General features: G+C 37.4%; 3 protein-coding genes across 7 annotated transcripts; 2 read left to right on the plus strand and 1 right to left on the minus strand.

Moving 5' to 3' along the window:
* The first annotated feature begins 2955 nt into the window (after positions 1-2955).
* shmt1 (serine hydroxymethyltransferase 1 (soluble)) lies at positions 2956-11047 on the plus strand. 3 transcript variants are annotated; one of them, XM_081369364.1, is made up of 12 exons: positions 2956-3149; positions 3943-4041; positions 4247-4392; positions 5352-5467; positions 5578-5738; positions 6857-6938; positions 8092-8304; positions 8995-9111; positions 9940-10062; positions 10181-10297; positions 10443-10553; positions 10644-11047. In XM_081369364.1, exons 2-12 carry the CDS (start codon positions 3955-3957, stop codon positions 10814-10816), a joined length of 1446 nt encoding a protein of 481 aa, XP_081225490.1. In that variant the 5' UTR covers positions 2956-3149; positions 3943-3954; the 3' UTR covers positions 10817-11047. The 3 variants fall into 3 exon arrangements, with proteins under 3 accessions (XP_081225490.1, XP_081225491.1, XP_081225492.1); XM_081369365.1 differs by lacking the exon at positions 2956-3149 and adding an exon at positions 3469-3555 and having other exon boundaries at positions 10644-11041; XM_081369366.1 differs by lacking the exon at positions 2956-3149 and adding an exon at positions 3487-3654 and having other exon boundaries at positions 10644-11041.
* smcr8a (Smith-Magenis syndrome chromosome region, candidate 8a) lies at positions 11028-16103 on the minus strand. 2 transcript variants are annotated; one of them, XM_081369343.1, is made up of 3 exons: positions 13547-16088; positions 13223-13407; positions 12914-13100 (listed from the first exon to the last, which is right to left on the minus strand). In XM_081369343.1, exons 1-3 carry the CDS (start codon positions 15685-15687, stop codon positions 13084-13086), a joined length of 2343 nt encoding a protein of 780 aa, XP_081225469.1. In that variant the 5' UTR covers positions 15688-16088; the 3' UTR covers positions 12914-13083. The 2 variants fall into 2 exon arrangements, with proteins under 2 accessions (XP_081225468.1, XP_081225469.1); XM_081369342.1 differs by having other exon boundaries at positions 11028-13407; positions 13547-16103.
* A 4-nt stretch (positions 16104-16107) lies between these two features.
* Positions 16108-24876, plus strand: top3a (DNA topoisomerase III alpha). 2 transcript variants are annotated; one of them, XM_081369317.1, is made up of 19 exons: positions 16108-16121; positions 17027-17086; positions 17183-17256; positions 17346-17421; positions 17497-17605; positions 17983-18126; positions 18222-18392; positions 18482-18585; positions 18753-18827; positions 19510-19592; positions 19831-20038; positions 20774-20959; positions 21051-21180; positions 21276-21389; positions 21510-21675; positions 21766-21912; positions 22027-22149; positions 23080-23813; positions 24531-24876. In XM_081369317.1, the coding sequence occupies exons 3-19, from the start codon at positions 17198-17200 to the stop codon at positions 24683-24685; spliced, it is 2784 nt and encodes a 927-aa protein (XP_081225443.1). In that variant the 5' UTR covers positions 16108-16121; positions 17027-17086; positions 17183-17197; the 3' UTR covers positions 24686-24876. The 2 variants fall into 2 exon arrangements, with proteins under 2 accessions (XP_081225443.1, XP_081225442.1); XM_081369316.1 differs by lacking the exon at positions 16108-16121 and adding an exon at positions 16248-16897.
* The last annotated feature ends 199 nt before the right edge of the window (positions 24877-25075 follow it).

Raw genomic sequence — 25075 nt, forward strand, 5'->3', positions numbered from 1 at the left:
ATAAAAGTGCATGTGTCCATCATAAAAGTGCATCTATCTATCATAAAAGAGTGTCTATCCATCATAGATGTACTTTTATGCATGGATAGATGCACTTTTATGATGGATAGACGCACTTTTATGATGGATAGACGCACTTTTATGATTGACACATGCACTTTTATGATGGATAGATGCACTTTTATGATGGATAGATGTACTTTTATGATGGATAGATGCACTTTTATGATGGATAGACGCACTTTTATGATTGACACATGCACTTTTATGATGGATAGATGCACTTTTATGATGGATAGATGCACTTTTATGATGGATAGATGCACTTTTATGATGGATAGATGTACTTTTATGATGGATAGATGCACTTTTATGATGGACAGATGCACCTTTATGATGGACAGATGCACTTTTATGATGGATAGATGCACTTTTATGATGGATAGACGCACTTTTATGATGGATAGACGCACTTTTATGATGGATAGATGCACTTTTATGATGGACAGATGCACTTTTATGATGGATAGATGTACTTTTATGATGGATAGATGCACTTTATGATGGATAGATATGCTTTTATGATGGACAGATGCACTTTTATGATGGACAGATGCACTTTTATGATGGATAGATGCACTTTGATGAAAAATATACCCATTGACTGTCATTATAAAGCTTGGAAAAGCCACGACACTTTTTAATATAACTCTGATTGTATTCTTCTGAAAGAAGAAAGTAATATACACCTAGGATGACGTCAGGGTGAATAAATCATGGGCTAATTTTCCTTTTTGGGTGAACTATCCCTAGGACCATAGACATAAAATACAAATAGGACTACCAAATTGCCTATCACAGTTTTTGGCAAGTAAATCACGTGATGTGACACATCCTATTGACCCTGTTCACATTTCTGGGTTTCTCAGAAGTGTAAGGCATCATAGTTGGGTTAACTTCTATAGCAGTGAATGAAAGACTACATTAAATATATATTTTTGTGTTCCAATTTGCTCAAATAGCAAAAGAAAAAGGCCACAACAGTGTTTTCACAACTTTCAAAAAGAGTAAAAAAATAGATAATGGCAGTCGGAAGAGAGAAAGTTGTCAACTTTGTCACAGCCGCGCTATTAGAAACACCCTCACAGCAGCGTTAACTAGTTTTTGTGTAAATAATACAAATATAGTGTTATATGCGTAATTATATTTTATTATGACAGTATGTGGCAACATGTACGTTAAAAGCGCATCTTCTGCACTAAACAATAATATTGCAATATTCTAGACTCTTACATGTACCTAACGCCACACTTACACTACAGAAGACTGTAAAAAATATATTTTTGTATTTTCAAATTACAAATTACTTGTATTTTAATTAAATACTTTTTGATGTATTTGTGCCCATCTCTGGTTAAAGGTTGTCAGAAGAACTGCTCCATGCTACATAGGATGCCGTTGCTAGGGGTTGGCAACCAAATGTAGTAGGACACAGCATGCTGAAACACTAGAGAGCAGCGACAGCAGCGGTGATTCCGAAACAGCTAAACAAATTGTATAAACATTATTACAGAAATTAGTTGTCACCCTGAATTGTAATCTGTTTGTCTGTTTCGTTTTTTTTTTTTTTTTTTTTTGGTACAAATTGCTACTTAATGTAACAGTTTTAATCAGTAAATACTTTTAAACCTACTCCACACATGACTCCTGTGTGTTTTAGTCTTTCAGCATTTAGTTGTCAGTACCTTTGTCTCACACTCCAAACACCAGGATTGAACACTAACCAGCCTAACCCAAAATCCTCAAATCCCTTTTTTTATTTTAATAGAATAAATAAAGCTATCCCACTTGTGAAAGAATATTAGAAATAGACATTGCAATACAAATAATTGATATTGCATAAATATGCAAACGATATACTGTACATACAGAAACAGAGCAGTATACAATTAACACAAGTTAATGGTAAACTTCTTTCTTGGATCTTGTTTGAATTGACAGGCTATTATAGGCTTGAAATTGAATTCCCTCTAAATGTGTTATGGGCCATGAGGACTGTCTGGTTAGTAAAAAAAAATCAAAATATGATTTCATCCAGTAAAAGTTAACTTTACATGGTAATTTGTTTATTGTAACAACAACAAAGGGAAAAGAATGCTACCGATTACAAATGGAATGTTCAATATTTTTTTTTTTTTTTTTTTGCCTACCTATGAATTAAGAGGCATTGTTAACTCTTACATTCTAATTACATGTACAATCAAGGCATCAGATGAAAGCTTATCTTCCACTCTTTCTAAAGGTGTGCTCAGTTTGTTTCTAGCATAAAGTATCAGGGAGATATGGCTCACGATTCATGAATATAATTAAACCGTTTTAGCATGTTTGGGTGATTCTGGGAGTTAAAGCCGAATTTGAGGTAACATTGTTTTGACCCTAATTACAAGTTTCCAGCAGCTTGTTGACCGGGTTGGCCACCCAGGTTGTGATCCTCAGACATCGTAGATTTCATTTTTATATGACAACCTTTTACAGCAGCCCATGTCTGATTTCCTAAAAAACAGGTGTTTTGCCCCCTGGGTATTAATAGTATTCTTGAATCCCTTCCGAGGAATTGTTTTGATTTTTTTAAAGGTGTAGTTTTGTACATTGTACTTGAATGCATTTATAGTTTTGACATTTTGTAGTTGTTATATGTATTGACATTTATTATTACAAATTATTTTTAAATCATTACATTATACATTATATCATTTATATTATATATTTCTAGATCATTTTAGAGTGCATTAGAAACATATTGCGAAAATAATATATTTTTAGCATTATCATATTGGTATTATCATATTGCACACAACCCCTTACCGTAGTTCTCAAAGTCCCAGGGTGTTTAAGAAATAGCATTTGTGAAGAAGTCTAAGTTATTCAAATGTAAGATCTGAACAAAGAAGTATCAATGCAGAAAGTTTGCTCCCTGTACACTACCACGCCAGTCGTTAGTGGGCGGGGCAGGACGTGATCGACTAGCCACGCCCCGCAGCGTGATCATTGGTCTCCAAATTTCGCGGACTTTGACACGAGGAAACCTAAAAGAACATTTACATTCACTAAAAGTTATTCGGACCGAAGCATTCATCACGTTTGTTAAGGTAAGTGGAAGAACTTTCCCACTATATATTACTAGCTATGTTCAAAGTTTAGGTAACGTGAAGCATAGTTGTGATTAAGTGGATCAAATCAAAACCTTGTGACTGTCTGCATGTGCTCCACATTCTTGGCCGATTAATGTTAATGCCTTACGGTTGTGCAGATAACGTTATGTGCATAAATAGCGCTTACATCAGTGCTATGTGCAAAGAATCGCATCGTTTCAGTTTTTATTAGTAAACGTTTCCATCACTCACTTGCTATGTATTATTTTAGTTACAGGATGTATTTCGCGGGAAAAATGTAACCCCTAAAGGCAGTAGTTCCGGTTTGTGTGTCACACTAGCTGCGAATCTAATTTTGTTTTAACGTTACCCCTAAAGTTATCGACAAGACATGGAAAAACTCGTAAGCGTTTCGTAAGCGTGCTCCGCGCTGGCAGCTGCAGTTACATCATTTGATTGACAGATAAGCACTGTTATTTTAGTACTAGATACTACTATTATGGTATTTATTCATATATATATATATATATATATATATATATATATATATATATTAAAATCTTTTTCTATTTAACTTATTTCACTTTGTTTGAGTAATTTTAGTACTTTAAGTTAAAGTTTTTTTTTTAACTAATTTGCATTTGGACGAAGAATAGAATACCCTGCTTTAAAGTTTAAGAACTCAAACTCAAGTACATTAATGCTTCTATAAATAATGTATCCCAGTGTATACAGTATGTTTTGCATATGGGAGTCTTCTCACATGTAACAATAACATAATTTCCTCTAGAGGTAATCAACTATGGCTCAGCTCAACGGCCATGATAATAAAACTTGGGAATCTCATAACAAGATGATGCTGGAGCCTCTCAGCACAAATGATCCTGAGGTAAGTGTGTGATTATACAAACAGCCTTAAGACTAGATTATTTTGAAAGCATGCAGTGTACCATGAGTGATATTGCGAAATGTGTGTCTAGACTAGGCTCTGCCCCGTGACTGACAGCTGTTGCACATCTCTGCTTGAGTCAATTAAAACAACTTGTGTCATTGCTTATCTGTTTATCGCATTGATAGATTACTGTTTGCACCAGGTATTTGACATAATAAAGAAGGAGAAGCGGCGGCAGACGTATGGATTAGAGCTCATTGCCTCTGAGAACTTCACGAGTCGAGCTGTTTTGGAGGCTCTTGGTTCCTGCATGAACAACAAGTACTCTGAGGGCTATCCTGGTCAGAGGTGACTATTGTGCAGTGGAATTTTTATATACTGTTTAATTACAATTTATCAGAGGTGGACAGTAAAAAAGTACATTTACTTGAGTACTGTACTTAAGTACACTTTTTAAAGGGATAGTTCACTTTGAAATTAAATTTTGGTATGTTTTAGCTTACCTCAAGGGCATCCAAGATGTAGGTGTCTTTGTTTCCAAATTAAACAATTCCCCATCGTAAGTACACATTGATGGCCTAAGACACGAAACGAGCGGTTTGTGTGAGAAAACGAACAGTATTTATATAGTTTTTACCTCTTGTACACAACCACGTCCAAGTGATCTGAGGGCGCGTGCGCACGTCACACACCAGGAAGCGAATTTAAATGCAAATTTTGTCATTGTTTTGGAGCACACTAGCTTATAGATAACAGTAAGGTTAACATATTAATACTAAAAGTAAAAAAAACTTTAAATAGGGCACTATTTGAGGGAACAGCCATTTGGGTGTCCGAAACCATTGTGGATGTTATTGAGTGCACTCATTCAATCTCACATTCAATCCCACTACTGGAACTGTGTTCTAGAAATAAATTTGATATTGATATGAGGGTAGGTAGGTAGGCATATATTCAGAGGCATAAGGTACTGTAAGTATTACATACAACAATGCAACAATAATAAAACAATGCATTGACATTTACTTTTCACTTTTGATACTTTAAGGACTTTTAAAAACAAGTACTTCTGTACTTTTACTTAGGTAAAAATCAGTCTTTACAACTTTTACTTGTAATGGAATAATATTTGACAAGTAGTATCTGTACTTTCACTCAAGTAAGGAAGTTGTGTACTTTGTCCACCTCTGCAATTTAATGTTGTTTTTGTAATGAGAATAAGATTAATATTATTTCGTTTAAACTTAGCACTTACATATTGAAAAATGGGCTTGTGTTAAATGGCAAATTTTGTTTAATTTTATAAGATATTATGGAGGCACGGAGCATGTTGATGAATTGGAGCGTTTGTGTCAGGCAAGAGCTCTCAAGGTCTACGGCCTCGACCCGGATAAATGGGGAGTGAATGTTCAGCCGTACTCTGGTAGGCTTGTTTGTGTGTCTGAACTGTTGGTGCTTTGAAGAGATGATGTAACATATGAAACATTAACTCAAGTGCACATTGTTCAATATATTGTATATTTTTTTCCTCAGGGTCACCTGCGAACTTTGCCGTATACACAGCCATAGTGGAACCTCATGGGCGGATCATGGGGCTTGATCTTCCTGATGGCGGCCACCTCACCCATGGCTTCATGACTGACAAGAAGAAAATCTCAGCCACATCTATTTTTTTTGAGTCTATGCCTTATAAGGTAACCTTGTGATTAGAATCAGCATTGTAGTGAACTCTTTAGTTAGTGTTAAGTTCAACATTTACTAAGACATTATTAAAATAAAAGGCTGTTTCTAGTGAACTAACAATGAATGTATTTTTTATTAACTAATGGTAACAAATATGAATAAATACTCTTACTGTATTTCTAATAGCAAATTTTAGTTAATGCATTAACTAACATTAAAGGAGTAGTTCACTTTCAAATAAAAATTTCCTGATAATTTACTTACCCCCATGTCATCCAAGATGTCCATGTCTTTCTTTCTTCAGTCGAAAAGAAATTAAGGTTTTTGAGGAAAACATTCCAGGATTTTTCTCCACATAATGGAGTTCAATGGCAACCAACGTTTTGACGATCCAAATGTCAGTCTCAATGCAGCTTCAAAGGCTCGACACGGTCCCAGTCGAGAAATAAGGGTTTTATCTAGCGAAACGATCGGTCATTTTCTAAAAATAAATGACAAATAACATACTTTTTAACCACAAATGCTTGTGTTGCACCATCTCTGAGATGCTCAACATGACATTGTTAAACATCCAGGATATGCACACGTAAGGACCATTTTAAACAATAAACACAAATACATATAAACATGTGTCATTCAACATACAATAACTTTGAATGGTCCTCCTACTCCAAACTTGTAAACACTGGGTCGGTACTTCCGACTATGTCACGTGTGACCTTTCCAACATGATGACGTAATGCGTGGCACATCTCAGAGATAGTACAAGACGGGCATTTGTGGTTAAAAAGTATATAATATTTTTTTTTTTTTTTGAAAATGACCGATCGTTTCGCTAGATAAAACCCTTATTTCTCGACTGGGACCGTGTCGAGCCTTTGAAGCTGCATTGAGACTGACATTTGAACCTTCAAACCGTTGGTTGCCATTGAACTCCATTATGTGGAGAAAAATCCTGGAATGTTTTCCTCAAAAACCTTAATTTCTTTTCAACTAAAGAAAGACATGGACATCGTTGATGACATGGGGGTGAGTAAATTATCAGGAAATATTTATTTGAAAGTGAACTACTCCTTTAAGTATTGGGACCTTATTGTAAAGTGTTACCATTTTTTTTTTTTTTCCCCAGGTAAATCCAGAAACTGGATATATTGATTATGACAGACTTGAGGAAAATGCTCGCCTCTTCCACCCAAGACTAATCATTGCAGGTCAGCACAATTAATTTCTTAGGAAATCTAAGGAATTTCTGAACTACAGGATGTAAAGTATTCATAATTGTATTTTTTGGCCATTTAAAAAAAAAAAAAAAAAATTATCTTTGAGAGTTGAGATTTTATTAGATGTATATATTTTCCAAATTCCTTTTTTGTGATTTCTTATGTGTCATTTTTTTTTTACACATCTTTGTTCAATTAAATAATGTGAAAAAACAACAATACATTATGCAAAAAAAAAAAAAAACCTACATTAACAGGTTTTCTGAGTATTCCCTTTTTTTCTGCTATTAGTAAGATAAACAGTTAGCTCTGCCCAAATTCACATCATTGGTTAAGCCAGTGTTGCTGGTTGGGACAATGTATTTTAAAGGCTACCTATTATTCACAATCCACTTTTTGGACATGCATGTGATTGTGTGAACACAATCATCCTACAATGATAAAAATCCACCCTCACCTTTTGTTTTTAAATCCCCATTGAACCAAAGCAGTCTCATTAGACATGCCGTTTTGAATCTCTGAGCAGTGTGACATCATACTGCTCAGGCCCCGCCCACGGCCGGCGGCCGCTGCTGACCGACAGTCCTGCATTACCATAGTTTCCGCCCTCAGTGAGTTGTACACTACCCACCATTTTCTCCGCGTTCGAGCAGCTGTAGCGACAACAAATGTCTCGTAAGCAATCCCGGTGTTCTTTTGTCAGTAGGATGTAAGAGTTAACATAAGAGTCTTCGTTTTCTCTCAACATCTGAGCCACTGAGGACACAGTGAATTAGTTTGATTTGTTAAGGTAATGTGGCCCTAAATTCGTTTATGTCTGCGCAAATCTTTTCACTCCGGACTGTTTTGTGAACAAGGGGCAATACAAGGCAGGCTTTGTTAAAAAGTGCAATGCTATAAAAAATATGTTTTAAATAGGTTTTAATGATATCTGAGCATCATTAGAGCCTCCTTCTCAGGAGAGCCTTTTGCTTTTTCGCGGGATAGCCCAGACTTGCTGGGACCCGCCTTACACTTCACATACACACTCTGGGGACATCAGAGCCTTATTTTACATCTTGCAAAAAGTAGCATAATAGGTGCCCTTTAACATTGAAAGAAATGACAAACATCACCTTTAACATTTCTGTGTATCATTGTTAAGGAACCAGCTGCTATTCCCGTAACCTGGACTACAGTCGGCTGAGGAAGATCGCAGATGAGAATGGAGCGTATCTTCTGGCAGACATGGCTCACATCAGTGGTCTAGTGGCAGCAGGAGTCGTTCCATCTCCGTTTGAATACAGTGATGTTGTGACCACCACGACCCATAAGACCCTGAGGGGCTGCAGGGCAGGAGTCATTTTCTTTAGGAAGGGTAAGTTCAGTGTTAACTGACCTGTCACACTAAATCTCGGCCCTTGACAGCAGTGCCTTGATCAGTGCTGGGGAAAGTTACTTTTAAAATTAATGCGTTACAATATTGTGTTACTCCCTAAAAAAGTGACTAATTGCATTACTTGGTTACTTTTTATGGAAAGTAGTGTTACGTTAATTTTGCGCTACTTTCTTCCACCTGGGCTGGGCTTGTTTGTAAATGTAAAGTCCCTTCACACCAGTGAACTGAATAAGTCTCAGGCTGAAGGAAATGCAAATTCACACCTGTATGATTAATAAAGTGAGATTAAATGCATAAAGTAAATGGATTATTTGTTATATTATTATTGCAGGTTTGCGTAATATATTCTTAGTTTCAATTTCACTGTTTTTATTCATTTTGAAGAATACGGAAAACAATAACCATCATGTTCACACACCGCTCACAACACCTCTGCACTTACTCCCGATTTCTCTCAACATGGGGACAAGAGAGATGTCAGTCAATAAATGGGAAAACAAAGTAACTCAAGTTACTTATTTTAAAAAGTAACACTGATAATTGCTGCAAATTTATAAGAAATTCATTACTTTACTACTTGGGGTACTATAAGTGGTCCGATAGTGAACCATAACTTGCGTTACTGGAAATGCGTAACCCCAACACTGATCACAATACACTCTATTTCAGGAGTTCGTAGTGTTGATGCAAAGACAGGCAAGGAGACCCTATATAACCTGGAGAGTCTGATTAACCAGGCTGTGTTTCCTGGACTGCAGGGTGGCCCTCACAACCATGCCATTGCAGGTAAGAGCTGATGTCCTCCATGTCTTTAATATAAAGGTTAGATAAGTTTGCATATACACTAGGGATGTTTATGATTAATCGAAGATCTATTAATTGACATTTGATTAAGCTTTCCGTTTAATTTAGTTCAGTAACCAGATTCTGAAAACACCGTCTATACATAGTTATCTGATGCCAGATGCACTAGTATTTCTCTATATATTATAAAGATTGCAATCACGACAAACACCATGATAACACCACTTGACAAAAAGCACCATTCATGTGTTGGCCTCCCTGTATCACCCCAATCAACAGTCATGTCAGTGCTTGCCAGGAGGGCATGTAGGTACTGGTACACTGTAATCTTACAATGGTCAGTGTAGTGGTATGGTATGCACTGGATTCATCCTGAGTTATTACTTGACTTCAATTCCAAATTCAACTAAATTCGTACTATGTACAAACTATGTTCACACTTAATACATAAATATATTAAAATATAGTAAATTTGATTTTGAAGTCTTGTTTAATTAAATTTAACAGTAAATATGCATTCATTTGTATAAATTAAATAATTATTTAATGTTGATTTAATGTTTCACTCAAAAAATTAGACAATTATTAATATTCCTGAAAATGGGCATCCTTAATCTGAGTTCAGATTTTGTTTTCTGTACCGAACATGTGCTTTGGTCAAATTGAACGTTAAATATTTATTAATTATATATAAACTAATTTAAATTGTTTATTGATGACGATAATTACATTTTATAATAATCGATTATTCATATTTTTTGAAAATTCTTAATCTGATTTCAGATTTTTATTTATTTATGTGATGCGCAGGGGTTGCTGTTGCTTTGAAGCAGGCTCTGACTCCAGAGTTCAAGACCTACCAATTGCAAGTTCTGGCAAATTGCAGGGCTTTAGCAGCCACCCTAATGGAAAAGGGCTACAAAGTTGTTACAGGTAAGCTTCTTAAGGATTTAGATATAAATAATAGCTAAATGAAACCATTGGCTGATAGTGATCGTGATTGGATACAGAAGGGCGACTGTGTTCCCTTAATCTTTCATTTTAAATTTAGGCGGCTCAGATAATCATCTCATCTTGGTTGATTTACGTTCAAATGGAACTGATGGAGGACGGGCAGAGAAAGTGCTGGAGGCTTGTGCCATTGCCTGCAACAAGAACACCTGCCCAGGTGCCTTAAATATGCTCCATTAATAATACCTGTATAATTGCCCAATCTTTTACAGTCGTTTTGGACGTGTTTTTGGATGTTTTACTACAACAAAACAACCTAATCAGTTTTTCCACTTATACCTCTCCCAAACTCCATTTTGAAGGTGATAAAAGTGCCTTGCGCCCAAGCGGCCTTCGTTTAGGATCTCCCGCTCTTACATCTCGTGGATTATTGGAGGACGATTTCCGTAAGGTTGCTGAGTTCATTCACCAGGGTGAGTTTGTTTTAAGCAATAATATAATATTAAAGGATATGGTACAAACTTTGAACCTACCTCAGACATTGATTGTGTATCTGCTCTTAGGCATTGAGTTGACATTGGAGATCCAAAGAAACATGAATCCTAAAGCAACTCTGAAGGAGTATAAAGAGGAACTGGCACAAAATGAGAAGTACCAATTGAAAATAAAAGAAATCCGAAAGGAAGTCGAAGACTTTTCAGGAAAGTTCCCGATGCCTGGGTTGCCAGAGTTATAATTACTGTCTTTCTGACATTTTGGTCTTCCTGAAATAAAGATTTCTTTTGATTTGAATAACATGGTTACTGTACTCTTGCTTGTGTTTTCTCTTATTTCTGTGAATTAACCTGCATAAGCTATGAAAAGTTTCCACTGGAACTGATCAACAGAGAAAAAAAATATCCAACTGGCACAATAGATTTGTACATGCAATGCAAATAAAGCCTGTGAACATGTGACTGGACCTGTGTCTTGTTTATTAAGTATAAAATGTACTTTTCACTGTTACTATTTACCCTAATAAGTTTACATGTGCAAGTCATTACACATTCAGAATGAGACAAATCATGTGCCTTTAATTACATAATAAAGGAAAGTATAGTTTTGCTAAATACACAAACTGTTACAAGGTAGGTATAATACCATTTGATAAAGATGTGATGCACATGGCTAAATCAGAAATAATTTAATGAGATTGAAGGCAGAGTAATTTCACAGTGGGCAGCAACTTAAAGCACACAGATGACCCTCAATTTACTCGACTTTAACATCCATAAATATTTAAGCATGAAGATGACACCTTACCCCAGAAAAGCTCACAATACTGTCTTAAAATAGATTTGTGAAAAGTAGCAACAAAACTGCATGATTAAGAGAGTTACAGCAAACAAGATTTGTTCAAAATCAGTAAAAAGAAATAATGTGCGTATAATGGTATGGCTTGTTCTCAATTTACATTCAACAGACTCTGCAATTAAATGCTGAAAATCGTTACAAAGGCCAATAATTACTGGGTAGCCAAAATAACTTAATATTAAGACACACTTGTGATGAAACCGCGGTGGCAGTTCAGGTCTGTATTTCTGGACTACAACTGCGTTCATGCAGTAGTGGGAATAACAGTTACAGACAACGTATTGGCAACAACCACCATTTTCGTTCTTTTCACAACACCACAACAGACATTAGAATGAAGTGCCACTTCATCCTCACAGTTACTCATGCTGACGTTGCTTGCACACGACTTAGACAACAATTTATATCCATTTTAAATATATCTAGAAAGGCTGAAGAGTAACACGTGAGAAACAATGGAAGTGTTCATAAATTCCCCCATATTTTGCCAATTGTTACATATTTGTGTTCTTCAAACATGCAGAAGATTGTGTAACAGTTCTCCACGATGTGACATTTTACATGCAGTACATTCATTCACCTTATCACACAATTATGTTTAAACACAAAGGGCAGTTGGCTCAGTTTTTGTTTGTTTAACAATGTCTGTAACCTTTGTATTTAAAAAAAATCCCCTCAGATTTTGTGTCCACTAGAGAGGGCAGAAAAAAGGAGCAAATTTGCATGTCTTTTTTTTATGTTAATAATCAGTTAGCGCATTATATTTCGCACGCTCAGAATGCAAGAATCGAAAAGCTAATAAAGGACCAATCCATGAATTAGCATCAAATTTTTCTTCTAATTTAAATGCATATAATGCTATGTTAGTGCATTTTATTGAGGCTGTTGGTCAATGGTAAACAGCATACTGAGAAGAACATGTATTGTGAAATACACTTCTGATGCCACTTAAGTTGGTTCCATTAAAATTATGCTTGTGATTTACATGCTTGCAACAGTCTCATTGCTCATTAAGGCGAAAATACATTAATGATTAAACAGGCTACCAGGACCAGATTAATTAAATCGTGATTATAGACTCTCCTGCTGTTGTTCCTGTGTAGCTATAACTGTTAATGAAAACAAGCCTATAACTACACATTTAAATGAGCCGTTTCATACGGCCTCTTTCAAAACGTCTACTTCTGCTTAGACGACGGTGAAATCTTGCTGAATCTTGATTTTATTGCAGAGCTTCTGTAAGGTCTTCAGACCACACGAGGAATCTATTTTCTCCATTTTATGGAAAACGGTTTGGCAATAGATTTAAATATGCAACCTTTACACTAAACAAATAGACTACATTCTGTAACACCGGACTGCTTTCTGGAATGCCACGAGAATATTCACCCACCCACACACACACACACACACACACACACACACACACACACACACACAAAAAAAAAAAAAGTGATTACATTCAAATAATACATTTGGTCTCCTGATCTTAACCGGGTTTAATGGTAAACAGATAATAGACACATTCAGATTTTGTACAAATAGCTGGTGGTGTAATTAAAACAAAAAGACTGCTTGACCCACTTCGAGGACCCCTGAACGTAATGTTGCTTGATGAGCTCACTCAGGTACTGGACGATTTTACTCTCCTCAACAGTGTAGCCGAGCTGCAACAAGAAATTAGTCCTGCGTGACTTTACCGAGCTCTGGTCGTTGATGTCCATGGGAAGATGAATGTGATGGCAGAATGTGTAAAGGAAGGCCTTGGCTGTAAGCTGAGTCAACATACCCTGAACATGGAGAAAGTATGTGCTGCCACGCTTGATCTGAGTCCTGTGGTCCGCCAAATGGCTAATTAGTGTTCCTCTGTATGGTGGACACCGGAGGGTCTTGTTGTCACAATCCAAAATGCTTATGTAACGGCTGTATCGATTCAAAGAGTGGAGGATGCTGGATCCAGCCGGGGAGGCAGCTCTGGAAACAAAAAGAAGAAGGAAATGTCAAAACTCTGTACACAGCACTTTTGGTCACTGATTTTAAGCATTGCAAGCTAAAAAAAATATTTTGACCACTATTTTATTGATTGACTACAGGTCAAATTTTCTCAACATACCTCTGCAATCCAATAAGTTTCCACCTCTGCAAGTCGGTAAGCTGAAATGGCGTCGAAAGCCACGGTTGGACGGTTTCACCATACTTGCCGAGATTGGGCACGAAAACGAACAAAGCATTGACCAGCTTCCTCACCATCCCCTCGTCCACCCCCAAAATAACAAGCGTTCGGCCACTCAGAAGGCAGAAAATGGCTTGCTGAGCAAATGGATATTGCCTGATGAAACGAAGCGCGCTGTAACCAGCTTTCTTCTTCTGCTTTAGTGTCACCGCACTGCCGTAAGTGAACGGAGACACTGCTCGGTCAGAATTGGTGGAGGCGCTCATGTAGCTCGTACTATCAGATGCATCTTCGATATTAATTTTTGCCACATCCTCTGAGAGAACGCAAGTGTTTAGTTCGGAAAAAGTCAGTCCCATGTTGGGGCTCTCTGCGAGGGCTGCCTCTTCCAGAATGTAGTTTCCCTGTAAGGCAGTATCTCCCTGAAAAAGAGACAGGGGTTCTTGGTTCACCACAGTGTCGCCACAACACTCCTGAGCGATCTCAGGTAAAGGTTCCTCAAAAACAAAACTGTCCTGTCCAATACAGCAGGATGCATCCATCGGGACCAGATTCCCGTCGGATGACCTACGTGGGACAGCAACAGAATGGGATGCATTTTCAAATGAGGATGCAATGGATACCTTGCACTTTCTTTCAAGGCCATCAAAGTAATTTGCCTGTTGACTGGAAGGACTAACACCTCCAAGAGCCTCAATGCTCTTGTCGCTACTGAAACTCCCTTTGTTCTCTGTGTCTGCGGCTTCAGATGTTTCCTGTGTGATGTCAGATGTACTGGATTCAGGAGGCCCTTCCATAGACTCCACACCTGGCTTAACGTGATCTACATCTATGCAGGTGGTGTAGGATTCGAGACTCAGCGGCTCACCAGATAAGTGCAGAATGGGGACTGTTGGGACGTTGGAAGTGAAACTGAAGTTCTTTGAGGTTCCTTCGTCCTCCCAGTCACATTCAGCTTCGAAGAGGAAACTAGTAACTCTCTGTTTGCTCAGAAGAGCCCTGTCGATCTGGCTGGTGTAAATAGAGCACAGATCCCCTCGGAACGACTTCTCGATTACATTTAGTTGCTCTAGAGTTTGGTGATAAAAGTTGGAATCGCAGAGCTCTTCCAATGTTTTCAAGCGCTTATCAAAGCACTTCGCAGATTTGGCCTTGATGAGCTGAGGCGTGTAAGAGGACTTTCTACCATCGCTTTCAGATTCTACAGTCTTCTCTGCAACTTCAGAATGATTACTATTTAGTGTATCATCTGATACACTTGTGTCAGCCTGTTTTTCTGTCTTGCTTTCTACAAAATCCATATCTCTCTTTTTCCTGGAAGGATAAGATGTGATTTGCCTCAGTAGATCTTTGTGTTCATAGATAGACTTCTCCATATTTGCTAATTCATTCGCCTTCTCAATAGCTTGTGTGGAATAACAGCCATTGTTCATTTTCTGCAGCTCTGCCTCTTTGTGCAGCACCGATCTGGTGTACTCCAAGTCTTTCAGTTTCTTTTCCAGTTCATTTGCAAAAGCTCTCCTGTTTCCTGATTTGACAATTTCTGAAGCCTTGGAAAACTCGGATGACAGCTCTTGGAACTGCTGCATGATTTTCCTTTCGTCTGCGGAAATGTAGGCCATGCAAAACGGCCGTACGAATCCACGAGCCTCCAAGTCATACAGCGTCAGATGATGGACGTAGGCAAAAGCCACTTCCTTGGAATCACCTAGGACAACTTTTGAGTCCTCCACAAAATTTAGCTTTGGGTAGTTACTGCCAGGAGGATGTCCGGCAAAAGATGCCTGGTAGTCCACAGACATGATGCGTAGTGAGAAGTAGTTAAGGTCAAATGTCCCGCACACTTTGGGGTCATTGGGAATGGTGAGTAAAGGCTGTGGACCAACCTGTTCTGAAAATTCAGAGATGAGTATGAAATCTTTTGAGAATTTCGCATAGGATGTCTTCGTCCATGGATTTGCATTGGCAGTATGAGTAAACAAAGGCACAGAAAACTCCTCTGGAAGTGACAATGGATCCGAGAATGACTCCCCAAAGTCATCTTCTTTGGTAAAAGCCACCACATCTGGTGAGCCAATCATGTTCTCTGAGTATATAAAGAGACATCAGCAGAAATATCCTTCAATGCTCATCATCCCCATCAATGAAGACATAATATTAACAAAGACATCGTTTTGAAAACACAAATCATCAATAAGTTGTGCACTGAGGACTCTCTCCCTCTCTGCAGCGGGGCTGGCTGGTCCACTGAGCCAGATCACGATCTGCTATGCATGAGCTTGAAGACGATGCTGTCCAGCCCGACAGACCTTTGCCGTCACCTGCCATAAATCTGAAACATCTGTCAACGGCCGCCGCTTATATAAAGCTATTTATAATCGGCCATCTATATAGTATATCGAAGCGAAAACACCACAGTTGCAGAACAATCCAGCTGCTCAATAAACTGACATCCTCTGAAAGCAGCCATATTTAAACGATCGTAACCTTCCCACGTGACCGTCATGATGAGGAAGTAAGTGGATGTGTTTCAAAACCTAGTGAGCTGCCTAGCTAGACAGCATTTTGGAGGTTCCCAGCCAGCGGACTCGAAAAGCGCTTATAGTGCCCAATATGCTGCCTAGGTACTAACTAGGTTTTTGACACACAGACAGGGCATTTGTTGTGACGCGCTTTGTAGTTGTTCGAGGGGAGACATTTGATTATTCGTCTCGTATGACAAGACTCGTTCTTTTATCTCTGGAAATATTTAATTTTTAATTTAATAAAATTGTTCTAAATTCAATTCAATTATTTATTTAGTTAGTTAGCTAGTTAATGACATTTCGTTGGGGAAATACACAATACAGCCATACGGCATTCTAACACATTGCTTTACGGTATTTTTACGACAATTCTAGTCAGGCGCCGGAATTGGAAGTTTTTAGAGTTGATTCATTTGTTGTGTTCACACATTATACTTTTACAGATGTATTTTCAAAACTTTGAGTTTACACTGATGTATTTTTTCTCAGTTATCTTATAGTTGTCAGTGTTTTACTATGCTACTTAGCAAGCAAGCTGCCGTTAATGTGCTGTAATGTCGAGTGTACTGTGATCATGCGCTGCTAGATCACAGTTATGAACGTTTTGCATAGGTCTCTAAGAGTGACAATTCACCGTCAGCTTTTTAGGCAAATATCTGTAAACATGATAAGACGCACTCAGATTAAGAAAGTGCTTTGTGTTGCTGAAAAAAACGACGCTGCTAAGGGCATAGCAGAAATTATGTCAAATGGGAGATCGAGAAGAGTGAGTGGCTGACTGTTGCACAAGTTATCTTGATCTGTAATGTCAAATCTGATTGTTATCATCAAAAGAGTTGTTACTTTTATTTGTTAGGATGGTCGTCATTGTTAATGAACCTGGTTTTATTTACAGAGAGAAGGCTACTCTGTCTACAACAAAATATATGAGTATGAATACAACCTGTTTGGCCAAGTAAGTAACGTCACTTTTTTGTTTTATCACAGAAAAAATATATATTGTAATACATATAGTCTTTATGTGCTGATCATGGTGTTTATTTCTTCACAGAATGTAACTGTAAACATGACATCAGTATCAGGGCATCTCTTGGGTCTCGAATTCAAAGCTCCTTTTCAGAAATGGTAATATATATTTAGCTTTAATATAATAATAACTAACCTAATAACTAACTATAGTTTATTCAAACTTTATTATGTGATCTGTTTCACAGGCACAGTTGTAATCCTGTCCTGTTGTTTGATGCTGAGGTGGAAAAGTACTGCCCTGAAAACTTCACACCGATCAAGGTACTAATTTCCATTCCTTCCGTTTAGGATATGAGCTTGTATTTTATATTAAAACAATGTATTTACATTATCCAGAGGACTTTGGAGAAAGAAGTAAGACAGTGTCAAGCTCTGGTCATTTGGACTGATTGTGACCGGGAAGGAGAGAATATCGGCTTTGAGGTCATTAATGTCTGCAAAGCAGGTAGGTTTAGTGAATCATGTACTGGTGCTGTTTATTTCTAACAACTTTTTAAAGTCGGCATGAAACAAAAGTTGTCTTTTCTTCCTTATCGTTACGTACATCCAAATAAGAATAAATGTAGGTTGGATGGTTGTGGTTTGCTGTTGCTGTGATGTCATGTGAGTGACAGGTTGTCCCGCCCTCACGCCAGTAAACATGTAATCTGTGAAGAGATTTATTATTTGATTAAAGATTACGAGGGCACAGTAAAAACATAAATAATAATAATATTGCACACAGAATCATGGATAAATCATAATAAATACTGCTATAAAAGTAAGAATAAACTATTTTGATTTCACAGTGACTTTAACCTCCTGTGAAATCTTTCAATTTAGTGAAGCCAAACATTCAGGTCTTCCGTGCCCGGTTCTCTGAGATCACCCCAAACTCCATAAGAAGAGCCTGTGAGACCCTCACTGAGCCGAATATCAACATCAGCGATGCTGTGGATGTGAGACAGGAGCTTGATCTCCGCATCGGTAGGCGTTGTAAAATATCAGAGAACATCATCACAAGCTACTTTCTTTAAGACGAAATCTAATGTGTTCATCTTATGTACATTATGTTCCTTCAGGGGCCTCGTTTACCAGGTTCCAGACATTACGCTTGCAGAAGATATTCCCAGAATCTCTCTCCGATCAGCTCATCAGTTACGGCAGCTGTCAGTTCCCAACCCTTGGCTTTGTAGTAGAGCGGTTTAAAGCAATTCAAGCCTTCGTCCCTGAAACTTTCTTTAAAATCAAAGGTACTCTGATTTTTTAATTTAGTTCACATTTATTATTGATGAATGAAATGCGTCAAGTGCTTTCTCACATATACTTTATTGCCTGTTAGTTGTCCATGAGCCTAATGAAGAGGAATCGGTGGAATTCAGCTGGAAAAGACATCGTCTTTTCAATCACACAGCGTGCCTTGTGCTGTATCAGATGTGCATGGAGGTCTGTGCTTCTATTTAATTTCTTAAAAAGGATTTTTAAATGCATAGCAACAATATAGCTTTTTAATTTTTTCTTCATTGAAATAATGCATTACACATATGTAAGATGTGTTGGTCATTATTCTGTCATCATAAGTTTCCTGTGCTTGGCTTTAATCTTTTCTTTAGGATCCCATGGCGAAAGTGATATCTGTAACAAGTAAACCAAAAAGCAAATGGCGACCTTTACCCCTTGACACTGTGGTGAGTAATTGAGAACATGTCTCTTGAAAGATTTTTCTGGAAATTCTGGACAAAAGAATGTGGACACACACATGACCATTCAAAAGTTTATAGATAACAGAAATACAGTAAAAGCAAATATTGTGAATTATTATTACAATTTAAAATAACTTTTTTTAAATTTAACTAACTTTTTTTTTTTTTTTTTATCTATATTAATTCTATTATTTATTCTATATTAATCTGTAATTTATTCTATATTAATCTGTAATTTATTCCTGTGTTGTCAAAGCTGAATTTTCAGCATCATTACTCCAGTCTTCAGTGTCACATGATCCTTCAGAAATCATTCTGATATGAAGATTTGCTGCTCAAGAAACATTTATTATATATATTATAATCAATTTGGTTATTTTTGTGGAAAACGTGATGCATTTTTCAGGATACTTTAATGAATAGAAAGTTAAAAAGTGTATTGTGTATTTTTGTTATACAGTTACAGACATGTTGATGAATATTAACAAATTTTACTTTTACAACAATGTACACAATTGTCATCAAGTTTTTTTCAAAGTGCAATTTCTTGAGTGAGTGACTTGTGCCCAAAATGATCCACAAATTAGTAGTGCTGTTGCATGAGTTAAGTGCAATTAATAATTGAATCATGGAGATTGAACATGTAGCATATGATTTTTTTGGTTAGGAACTTGAAAAACTGTCTTCAAGAAAATTGAGGATAAGTGCCAAAGAAACCATGAAAACCGCAGAAAAGCTGTACACTCAAGGGTATGTTATTGGTTATTTCATCCATCCATATGTCTGTGTTTTCCACCTACCAGAATGTTTTCAATGTCTCCCTATTCAACAACACACTAAAAAGCGGATGAGTTGAATCAGGTGTTTTAATTAGTGAGACATCTAAAACATTCTGGTAGGTGGGTCCCGAGAACTGGTTTTGAGAAACACTGGTCAACAGCATGTCTGTCGTGGCCCTTCACAAATCAGCCTGTCTGTTTCCTTCCAGGTTTATCAGTTATCCTCGCACTGAGACCAACATGTTTCCTCAGAACCTGAACCTTACCCAGCTGGTTGAGCAACAGACACAAGATAATGAATGGGGAAATTTTGCTCAGCACATTTTGGAAAGCGGTGGGCCCACACCTCGAAATGGAAACAAATCAGATCAGGCCCATCCCCCCATTCACCCCACCAAATACACCAACAGTTTACAGGTGAGCAACCCACATGTACAGGTGTACCCACTCCACCTCAAAACGCGATTGATTTTTAATCCTTTGACGCATACGATCACACCGGTGTGATTAGAATGTTCAATGCATCACGTGAACAACTGCCAAATTCAAATGTGTTTTGTGTGTTTTGCCGAGCCAGAGACGGACACGCTCAGCGCTTTTCATATCACAACTTTTCAGTGTTTTCAAACACATTATGCTTATTTTTGGTTTCAGACATTTAAATACTCATAAGTACTAGCAAAAAAAATATATATATATTTATAGTTTGTTAAATACCTACTGATGTCTATGGAAGCCGCAATCAACAATCCTTTCAAATATAATTTGACGACATGTTTTATTCATATCAGATACGCATTGTTTTGTAAACTATAAAGTTTACTCTATTCTTCTCTCAGTTCGCCGTCAACTTTTATGTATTTCAGGAGAAGTGGATACATGATGTAAATCCGACTGATCCGATTCTCTGAATGGCAGCGCAAACTAACATGGCGACACCCATTGCGCGTTATATATGATCATTATAAAGGTTTTTAAGCAATGAAATAAAAGCAATACATCTGTCATACAGATGCCCTCCCTCAAGAATTATGAATTCCCCCTTTCATGTGTCCTGGCGCAACCTCTCTGTTAGAACCGTCATATCTGCAGCTGCAATTAGCTAGAAATGTACACAATGGCAATGTTTAATTATTTTTCTTTTTTTTGAAGAGTAATGAAAAGCGGCTGTATGAGTTCATTGTACGTCACTTCCTGGCCTGTTGCTCCAAAGATGCTCAGGGTCAAGAGGTGACGGTTGAAATTGAAATAGCTGAAGAGAGATTCTCTGCTAGTGGATTGACGATCATTGCGCGCAATTATCTGGAAGTGTACCCTTATGACAAGTGGTACAATAAGGTGATTACTACTCAAAGCATAACACATCTTATAGCTGAACATATTGAGTTCAGGTTTTTTTTATGCCTTTTTTTTTTTTTTTTTTGCACAGGTAATTCCATTATATAGGCCTGACACCACGTTCCAGCCCACAGCGATTGAGATGGTGGAAGGACAGACCAGTCCACCACAGCTTCTGACAGAGGCTGATTTGATATCGCTCATGGAGAAGCATGGCATTGGTACTGAAACATATCGGTCAAGTTTTGTACCTTAAATAATATATTTGACATCATTGTTGAAAAAGAGTGGCACTCAGCTTGAGTTGCTGTTGCAGGTACCGATGCAACACATGCTGAACACATCGAGACCATAAAGAGTCGCATGTACGTGGGGCTGACGGCTGACCAGAGGTTCCTTCCTGGAGAGCTCGGCATGGGTCTCGTTGAAGGTAACGAAATTAGCATATTAGTGGATGCGTGCAAAACTAAATTAGGAACCTTTAAAATAGCATAATAGAGGCAGTTCAATCTCTCTGATTGGTGTGAAATTGAGTGTCGCATCGTTTCAGGGTATAACTCCATGGGGTATGAAATGTCTAAACCAGACCTGAGAGCGGAGCTGGAGGCGGATCTTAAACTTGTGTCAGAGGGCCAGAAGGACAAAGCTTCTGTCCTCAGTTATCATATCGCAAAATACAAGGCTGTTTTTATTGAATCCGTGAGGAAGGCAAAGAAGTGAGTCTGAATGCAGCATTTCACCCCATTTCAATGATATTTTTACATACAAATTTGGATTGAGTGTAATTGTTGTCATATTGCGTGCAGATTGGACGAAGCCTTGTCCAATTATCTGGGCCCAGCTCAGCAGATGACCGAAGTGGAACAAGGAGAGATGGAGATGCCATTACCAGTGCGAAAGTGTCCTCAGTGTAACCGTGACATGGTGCTAAAGAGGAAGAAAGACAGCACAACGTGAGACAACATCATGGGATAATCTAACAGTTTGGGTTTTCAGGTTGAATCTGAAATGGAAATGTTGTTTGTTCACTCCTTTTCTGATCGTCCTTTTTATAACACTCTGTGCAGGATGTTTCTTTCATGTGTGGGATATCCAGCTTGTAAAACAGCCGTGTGGTTTCCAGACACAGTTCTGGAGGTCAGCAGAGACGAGAGCATCTGTTCGACGTGCCGTCCACATCCGGTCCATATGTAAGGAATGTGGTTATTACGCTGCATTGTAATCATTTTAATATTGCAGAGCAGTTACACTACCTTCAAAAGTTTGGGGTCAGTAAAAAAAGAAAAGAAATACGTATCATTACATAAGATAAACACATTCATTATAATACTTAGATTAAGCAAGATCACATTAAATTAATCAAAAATGACAGTTAAGACGTATAATTGTACAAAAGATATCTATTTCAAATAAATGCAGTTCTTTTGAACTTTCTATTCATCTGAATCCTGAATAAAATGTATCATGGTTCCATGGTTTCCACAAACATATTAAGCCGTAATATACAGAATAAATTCAGCTTTGACATCACAGGAATAAATTACATTTTTAAAAAATTCAAGTAGAAAACTGTAATAATATTTCACAATATAACTGTTTTTACCAGATTTTTTGTCAAGTAAATGCCGCCTTGGTGAGCAAATTCAAAACATCAAAAATTCATACTGACCTCAAAGTTTTGCACAGTAGTTTATTTTTGGTAAAATTTTTGCAAGAAGGTTTTATATGTTTACTTTATTTCATGCGATAGCTTATATGAAATAAGCAGTCATACTTTTACAGCATTTAATTAATTTTAATTTCTATCTATATTAATACATTTAAAAGTGGTGTTTATTAACAGTTTTTAACAATTTCTGTGAACAGACATGTATTGACAACAAACAATATAATTATAAATTAACATTAACCTTCATTACTAAATGATGTAAAAATGGTTGTTACTTGTTTGTTCACGATTCATACGGCATTAACTAATCTTAAGAAAATGAACCTTATTTTAAAGTGTTAGTGTTTGTGTGTGTGGAAATTTGTGCTAAATAACCATGGACAATAAGACCAGTACCATGTATTAAGAACATTCATACTGACTCTTGTTTTATTCACAACACCTTTGACAGGCTGAAGTTTAAATTCAAGAGAGGAAGTTTGCCACCTATGATGCCCCTTGAATTTGTTGGCTGCATTGGAGGATGTGATGAGACTCTCAGAGAGGTCTTGAACTTAAAATACCTCAGAGGAGGAGGAGAAGGAGATTCTGGCTCTCGGCCTAATAACAGATCTGGGTCAAATCAGCATCATGCACCTCGAACCAACTCAGCACCTCCGTCCAGGGTGGAGAACGTGAGACCTCCTGCACCCAGACCCCGAGCCGACAGCAACCGCCCCCCAGCCAGTCTGCCGCCTCCTCGGGCAGCACAACCACCAGCTTCAGCCCAGGGTGGTGCCATTGTGTGTAACTCTGGTCAGGATGCCATTCTTCTCACTGTACGCAAAGAGGGTCCCAACCAAGGCCGCCAGTTTTACAAGTGTAACACTGGGGATTGTAAATTCTTCCTGTGGGCTGACCAGCCGACTGAGCAGGGAGCGCCCGAAGGAAACAGAGGACCCCTGAGTCAGAATTTTCAACCTTCCAGGCCCTCAAATGGCTTTGGGAACATGCCTCAGCAGAGGCAAAACAACAGAGGGTCTGGAGGTGACGAAGGTGAAACCATGTGTAACTGTAATGAGCCTGCAGTTACCAGGACTGTCATGAAAGATGGGCCAAACAAGGGCCGAATGTTCCACACCTGTGGGAAACCACGTGATCAGCAGTGTGGGTTCTTCCTGTGGGCAAATGAAAATGTGGCTCCAGGTATAACACCAGTCTATCATGCTTTTAATCTGAAAATACTGTATATACATAGGCAAAATATAATTGGAATATCTTGAACAAGATCATTCTTACATAGACTGCCATTCGATAGTTTAGGGTTAGTGTGATAAAAAAAAAAAGGAAATTAATATTTTTATTCTGCAAAGACATTCAATTGATCAAAAGTAGCAGTTGCTAAACTTTTCTATTTCAAAGAATTCTGTTCTTTTGAACTTTCTATCCATAAAAAAAAAGAATGACAGTTTCCACAATAATGTTAATCAGCACAACTGTTTTCAACATTGATAATGATAATAAGAACTGTTCCTTGAGCAGCAAATCATCATCAAAGATTTCTGAAGGATCATGTGACACTGAAGACTGGAGTAATGATGCTGAAAATTCAGCTTTGCATCACAGGAATAAATTACATTATTTTTACACTATTTTTGATCAAATAAATGTAGCTTTGGTGAGCATAAGAGACTTTCAAAAACATTAAACAATCTTACCAACCCCAAACTTTTGAACAGTATTTTACTTAAACATCCCAGTAAACTTCTAATCAGGTGTGACATATTTTTTGAGGCATTTTGTCATTTGCTTGGTTTCTCTGTCTCTCTGGTTTGTATTGTGCTACATTTCATTTGGGAATAATTTCTTCAATATTGTCTTTGTTGTTCATAATTAACTTACCCCACCTCTCATTTTTTTCAGCCACAGGTTTTTCTGGAGGAAATGGTGGTAAACATCCTGGGAACAAAAAGGCCAGCACTACTTCAAACAAGCCTCCCACAGCCAAAAGACCAAGAACCTGTGGAATATGTCATGAGCCGGGTCATACCCGGGTCACCTGTCCTCAGGGCCAGTGAAAAAGAGTTCCTGCAATTTTTGTAAAATACAGAATACATATGTAAATTAAATTAATGTTGACTGATGTATAATTAAAAAAATTTTATGAATACATAATAAATTGTATTGTGTAAAATAAAGTTGTTTTAAAGTAAAACATTTTTTGTGCATAGTCATGTATTTCAATGAATAAAATGTTTACATGACCTGCAATATTGTTACACAGTCATTTTTTTAATTTAAATTTATACATATTTTCATGTATAAAGGGTAAATTTATACTATAAAAATGTAAATATGTAAAATATTATTTGGAATATTAATTTTCTACATTGTTACATTTAAAAAAAAAACTACCCACTATAGTTCTGTACTGTTAAATGTATTTTATGATCATTTTAATATTTTTT

This window comes from Scardinius erythrophthalmus (genome assembly GCF_964197995.2).
Source record: "Scardinius erythrophthalmus genome assembly, chromosome: 1".
NCBI classification, from domain to species: domain Eukaryota; kingdom Metazoa; phylum Chordata; class Actinopteri; order Cypriniformes; family Leuciscidae; genus Scardinius; species Scardinius erythrophthalmus.